This window comes from Artibeus jamaicensis, unplaced genomic scaffold (genome assembly GCF_021234435.1).
Source record: "Artibeus jamaicensis isolate MK-2021 breed Jamaican fruit bat unplaced genomic scaffold, CSHL_Jam_final contig_464, whole genome shotgun sequence".
Taxonomy (NCBI): Eukaryota; Metazoa; Chordata; class Mammalia; order Chiroptera; family Phyllostomidae; genus Artibeus; species Artibeus jamaicensis.
This window is the reverse complement of record NW_026521842.1, coordinates 14,022,086-14,028,085: the sequence shown is the minus strand read 5'-3', so window position 1 is coordinate 14,028,085 and position 6,000 is coordinate 14,022,086. Positions and strand designations below refer to the sequence as shown.

At 43.2% G+C, this 6,000-nt stretch overlaps 1 protein-coding gene across 3 annotated transcripts in view; it reads right to left on the bottom strand.

Annotated features, from left to right (window-relative positions):
* Positions 1–592: 592 nt before the first annotated feature.
* The window catches only part of SF3B3 (splicing factor 3b subunit 3), a 49,444-nt gene continuing 44,036 nt past the window's right edge, over positions 593–6,000 (bottom strand). For all 3 annotated transcript variants that reach the window (XM_037154169.2, XM_037154168.2, XM_037154166.2), the window contains 4 exons: positions 5,563–5,661; positions 4,790–4,933; positions 4,068–4,172; positions 593–2,938 (listed from right to left, as the gene is read on the bottom strand). In XM_037154169.2, the coding sequence (XP_037010064.2) occupies positions 2,798–2,938; positions 4,068–4,172; positions 4,790–4,933; positions 5,563–5,661 (489 nt within the window). In that variant the 3' untranslated portion in view covers positions 593–2,797. The remainder of the gene's footprint in view (positions 2,939–4,067; positions 4,173–4,789; positions 4,934–5,562; positions 5,662–6,000) is intronic.

Sequence of the window (6,000 nt, the reverse complement as noted above, 5' to 3'; positions counted from 1 at the left end):
AGTTCATCATCACCAAGCCCTTATTATATGAAATGTTAAAGGGACTTATCTAAGAAAAAGAAGTTAAAAAAACATGAACAGTGAAAGGACAACAAACTCACAGTTATTAAGAACCACACCTAAAACAAAAGCAAACTACAAGGACAGCTAGATCAGGAGTGGAAACATAGAAATGAAGATCTCAAGGAGGGTTAGCAACAGGGGAATGGGAGGAGGAGATGGGGGGAGAAGGTACAGAAAATAAGTAGCATAGACAGTAGATAGAAAATAGATGGGGGGGGCAAGAATAGCATGGGAAATATAGAACCTAAAGGACTTGAGACACATGGACATAAACTAAAGGAGGGTAATGGTGGGGATGGGGGGGCAGGGGGGAGGGGAATGAAGGGGGGGAATAGAACAACTGTAACAGCATAATCAATTTAAAAAATAAATAAAATAAAAAAAAATAGATTGTGGGTTCAATCCCTGGTCAGGGCATTTTTGGGAAGCAAATGATCAATGTTTCTCTCTCCCTCACAAAAAAAAGTAAACATATATACTTATAGATATATATTTATTTATTCAATAAACGTATCCTCAGATGAGGATTAAAAACGATCTGTACTATAAGCCATAAAATCAGAAGGGCTTCAAAGGACCTGAACACAAATTCCCCTCCCCACTCTGCTCAGGTGGATATGGCTCCCTAAACAACTTTCCTTATCAAAGAATCAGGCATAGTTCCTGCCTCAGTTCCCTATCAGTCCGTGGATTTAAACAAGCTCATCACAACCTCCTATAGGAAGCAGGGGCACCCATCCTCTTGATGCCACTAAGCCTTCCTCTCACAGCTCTTAAATTTTTACTGGTTCCTGAAGGCTACCTGCCATGGGCATGCAGTGTCCTCCTCCTGAGCCTGATAATCATTCTAAGAAAAAAACAAAACAGCAATATCTCCCGATTCTATAATCAAGTTTTCCTTTACAGAATCCCCACTGCTGTAGAAGGTATTTCAGGAAAGAGGGTAATAGCAAGGATCTACTGCTCAAACATCTTTGCAGTTTCTTGCACTACTGCATGTCAATATCATACAATCTGACAGACTAAATTACACGGGTTTTGGTGGGGGCCATAGGAAAACTGGACCCTCACATTTAGGCCGTGCGTGTCATTTAATAGTACTGTGTACTATGCAAATCCGTGAGCTGAGAAAAAGTGTTATTTAGGAATTCAATTCCTAACAAAATCTGAGTCTCTATCAACTGGTCTAAAGTAAAGTCATGATTAGAGATACATAGGGCACAGGGGTAGCATGAGGAACCCTCTGCACTAGACTGCGGGCTGTTTGGAGTCTAAGACTTTTGTCTAATCACCTCCATCCCTGATTCTAACCCAACACTAAGCCACAGACAATCTACTCAACCAAAGAGGCTGTGCATGAAAACATATCTACTCTGTGAAGTATTAAGAACAGCAGTGAGTTCCGATCTTTCCAGGTTCCATGAAACTGGGTGGACTGCCTGGAAGATTAAGGGTTCCCACACAGCCAGGAAGGAGGAAGGTTGAATTCTCAGGTGTGGGCTAGAAACATCTGAGACTGGGTCACTTCTAAGTGACAGGATACCAACGCTCCTTCCTCACACCCCAAAGGCCCCCCAGAGATTGCCTAAGATGTCTGCAGCAGACAGGTGCCCCTAGTTATCCATGTGCCTTTAGCTACTTTGTCCCCAAGGGCTTAGTATTCTGGGTTACTTCGGTACTTACTGATCCTTCCTAGTGGTCATATGGCAAAAAAAAAAAAAAATCATTGCAGGAGCTACAGAAGGAAGCATCTGTTAAGAGACTATCCAGCTAGAATTCATGCCCCAAGTCCTTCGCTCTTAAGATTTCAAAGTTGCCCTGGCTGGGTGGCTCAGTGGATTGAATGCTAGCCTGCAAATATAAAGGTTGCTGGTCCAATTCCCAGTCAGGGCACAGGCTTGAGTTGTAGGCCAGGTCCCTAGTGGGGGGGTATGCGGGAGGCAACCTGTGGCTATTTCTCTCATATATCATGGTTCTCTTCTTTCCTTGCTCCTTCCTTTCCCCCCTTTATAAAAATAAATTAAAATCTTAAAAAAAACCTCAGCCACCCTCCTTTAAATATCTACTGGGAAGAGGTGTGGATGACCAGAGTTATTATTGAGCCCAAGTTCATCTGCATAACAAAAAGGACTAAAGAAAGCCAAAAACCATAATGCTGGAAGTGGGGGACCAAGGAGTGTCAGAAATCCCTTTAGGAAGCCAGAAGGAGGATACTCAGTTCTTCTTGATCCAAGTCAGGCTCAATTCTCCCACCTGAAGTCTCATCCCTAGAAAAGACGCACCGACACCAGCTGCCTTAAAAACTAGGTTTGTATTTCTCGTTAGGTTCCGGAGTGGCACAAATCAAGATTCTACTATATCTGACCTGGTCCCCAACTCGGCTTGCTTCCCTCCCTCCCTCCCACAAAGATAACATTGTACAAAACTTTATTTACAGGAAAACCAGTTAAAAATTAAAGGTGTGTACAAAAGTAGACACAAGAGCCAGAAATATCAACACAGGGAAAGTTTGGGGATCTGGGGGCATTGTATTCCACACCGGGCCTGCAGCAATGTATTATGTACCAGGCAGGAAGAAGCACAGTGGTTCTCAATGCCAATTTTAGGGGAAATCAGTCACTATAGGGGAAGTCTTAATTATCCAGCCACCCTTCTTCTGCCACACAGGTTCAAAGCCAGGTAGTGGGAAAAACAACACAGAGTCTTTAACAAGTCCCACATTAAAAAGATGAGCTCAGAAGGCGTAGCGAGTCCGGATGTCCTCAAGCTTCTTGGATACCTCAGGTGGGGTTCGGTCCAGTTCTTCAGAGACATTCTTTTGTTTGTTAGGCTCCATGGAGTTGAACTGCTCACAGAGGTCTCCATCAATCACATTCTAGGGCATGGGAAAATGAGAGCAAAAGAAAAAGGTCAGATGCCCAAAGAAAATCACACACACACACACACACACACACACACGCACGCACGCACACACACGAAAGCAGCAGCCGCACGGAAAGCTTTTTATTCTCCGACAAGGACCTTGACCCATGTGCAGAGCCAGGAACAGTACTGTGAGCAGACCCTCTGGAGCCAGAGCTCAGACTAACGAAAGAGAGGGAGCCTTTCTCTGGCCGTCATTTGCCTGGGAAGGACCTTCTTTCCCATTACTGTCTCCATCAGTCTACTCCCTGGATGCTTCTTCACCCAGGACTGTTCTATGGTTTTTTTGTACTAGACATGTGACTTTTATTCTTAAATAACCCAGTACAAAAGCATATTAGAACAAAATTTATGCATAACTAAAAAGCAATGCTTGAAAAAGTAAAAAACTGCAGCAGCTTTCTTTTTTCCACTGTATGATTTTGACTCCTTTGTCAAAAATTATTTGCCCATATACATGTGGGTTTATTTGTGGGCTTTCAATTCTGTTCCATTGGCTGTATGTCTACTTTCTGTTTTTTTGTCAATACCATGCTGTTCAGATTACTGTCACTTTGTAGTAGAACATGAAGTGAGGAAGTGTGATTCCTCCAGCTTTGTTTTTTTCTCGAGATTGCTTTGGCTAATTTTTCCAGTTTTGGCAAATCTCTATCACTATGCAATATCATTGTAGCAATTTTAAGGGAGAAGTTCCTAACCTACTATAATTATTCTTCATTCCAAATAGCCATTGAACCATCCTTTTAAAAGCCTAATTCTGACCAATGTTTCATGAGAAACTCATCCAGAACCCAAAGCTTAGTCATCTTTTGCTCTGAAACCACCAACTGATCAAAACGCCAGCTCCATCCCTCCACAACTATCCGGGTTTTACTCTACCCCGGCTCCCAGAACACCACCAACAATCCATGACCTCCCGGGACCTGGCTGAGGGGTGGAGCCTACAGGCTAGTGGGTACCATGAAGATGAGAAGGGGACTATTCTGATTTTTTAAGGGAGGGGGTAAAGCAACCAAAGAAAAGACTTTGTTAAATGGGCTGACTATTCCCCTCTTCAACCCTAATTTCCAATGAAGACCTACCTTAACAGGGAAATAATAAGAACGAAAGCTGAGGTGGTCTCTTCCACAAAGAGGGGGATGCTCAGACCGTAGGTGCATTTCCACATGCTGGAAGAAGTCATGGTCCTGGTGGAAAAAACAAAGGATATGTCACTAAAAGAAAAAAGTGATTCCAACTACTAGTCTATGGTCTCCAGAAGCACAATGAACAGAGAAGCCATTGATTTCTACCATGTAAACAGATGTTTAATATCTAAATCACTCCTCTGACGACCACAGGTTTTCCTGCTATGACAAAACACCAAAAACCTGAAAGAAAACCTCCCTGTATTTGCAGAACACAGGAGAGAACACTGTAAGTAAAGAGTGGTTTGTAAGATCAAGTTCTTGATCCCAGCTTCCTTGGCTGGAATGACATAAACTAAACTTAGCTAGTCCCAGAGTTGATTCTAGGAGACAGTAAGTGACCCAGTCCTTATCACCCCAGCATTTGTAGTCTATGGGGTTTGGTTCTGGGGCTTTGGCTTGTGATCACCCCTATCCCCATATCAGCCACATAAACAAATGGCTAGAAGAGAGAGAAATCAGGGTTCCTATCTCCCTAGGCACTTTCGTCACATTATAAAATTTCCGGAAAACTCCTAGTTGCAGGTGGGGACAAATGGATTTGCCCTCTTAGGCAGACTTAGCCCAAAGAAACCACCCCAGGAAGGCAAAAGCCTGAGCAGCGTGGGAGAGTTCACCTCATGAGATGTGAAGGGAACAAGGATGCCAATTCCTCCTGACAAGGTAGTGTAGACAAGCGATTCAGAGCCTCCAGGGATCAGTGTGGTCTTCTGCAAAGACAGCACTGTCTCCCCCACGTGATAGTTCATGATCACCTCTGCCTGCAAGTCAAAAACAGACCAGTAACTGTTATGGGCTCTCAGAAGCCTGTTTTACGTTCCCAAGAGCAAGTAGTGCCTCCAAAGGGCAGCTTTCACCACCTTTCTAAACCCAGTGATCACTAAAATTTATTTTAAGATGTTCTACACATTTAGAACTTAATGCCCTCACAAACATGCTGTATTAGGTCATTTCTGATAAACAACTAAAATGGAAAGTTTCGTTAAATAATCAAGTTTGCAATTTTTTTTTAAAAAAGCAATCACAGAAATGGATTAAAAACAAAACAAAACAAAACAAAACAAAACACCAAACACTGGGCTTGCTCTCTAAAAGGAATCTCCTTGGAAGTCCAGAGACGCTCTACAATAGAAGTACACTCCCAAAGAAAAAGAGCAAGGCCCAGGGCACCTCAAAGAACTGGTTAATATCGAGAATCAACCCGTGCAACCATCTTTTGTCAAGGAACTCACTATTCTCCAAGGAGATTTTATGCTGTGAAAATGTCTCAGTAAAAATTTCTATCCTACAGAGTCACAAAAATGAGATAATGGGTATGCACAAGAGCACAGCATAGTCACATGCAATGTGGATAATTCATTAAAACAGGTTTCCCCCTTCTGAATCTTACCTTCTGAGAAGCCCCATTGAGCAAGCCCCGGTCCCACAGAGCTTTGTTTCCCGTGGGATCCTCATCCACTTCATCATTGGTGTTAGGGGGGAGCCTCACCTACAAGAAAGTGACCAATCACTGGGCGAGGTCCTGCGCCCACTCACCTGAAACACCAAGCAACATGTCTGCCCCAGGTCCTTGCAAATAAGCCTAGGGGCATCACCTTTGGCAGAGGCCTGAGCCCAAGTCCCTATACCTGTTCTGGTGTCTGAGGAGTGAGGAACTCAAGACAATCAACCCAAGACCAAGGGTCTAACATAGCAAGAGCAAAAACAAAGACCACAGAATACAAACAAGAGAAGTCATACGGATCCTAATGTGAAAACAAATATTAGACATTAGCTCAAGCCAAGCCTATTATTAAATTATGTCCCATGGGGAGGAGGGAGGTAAAAA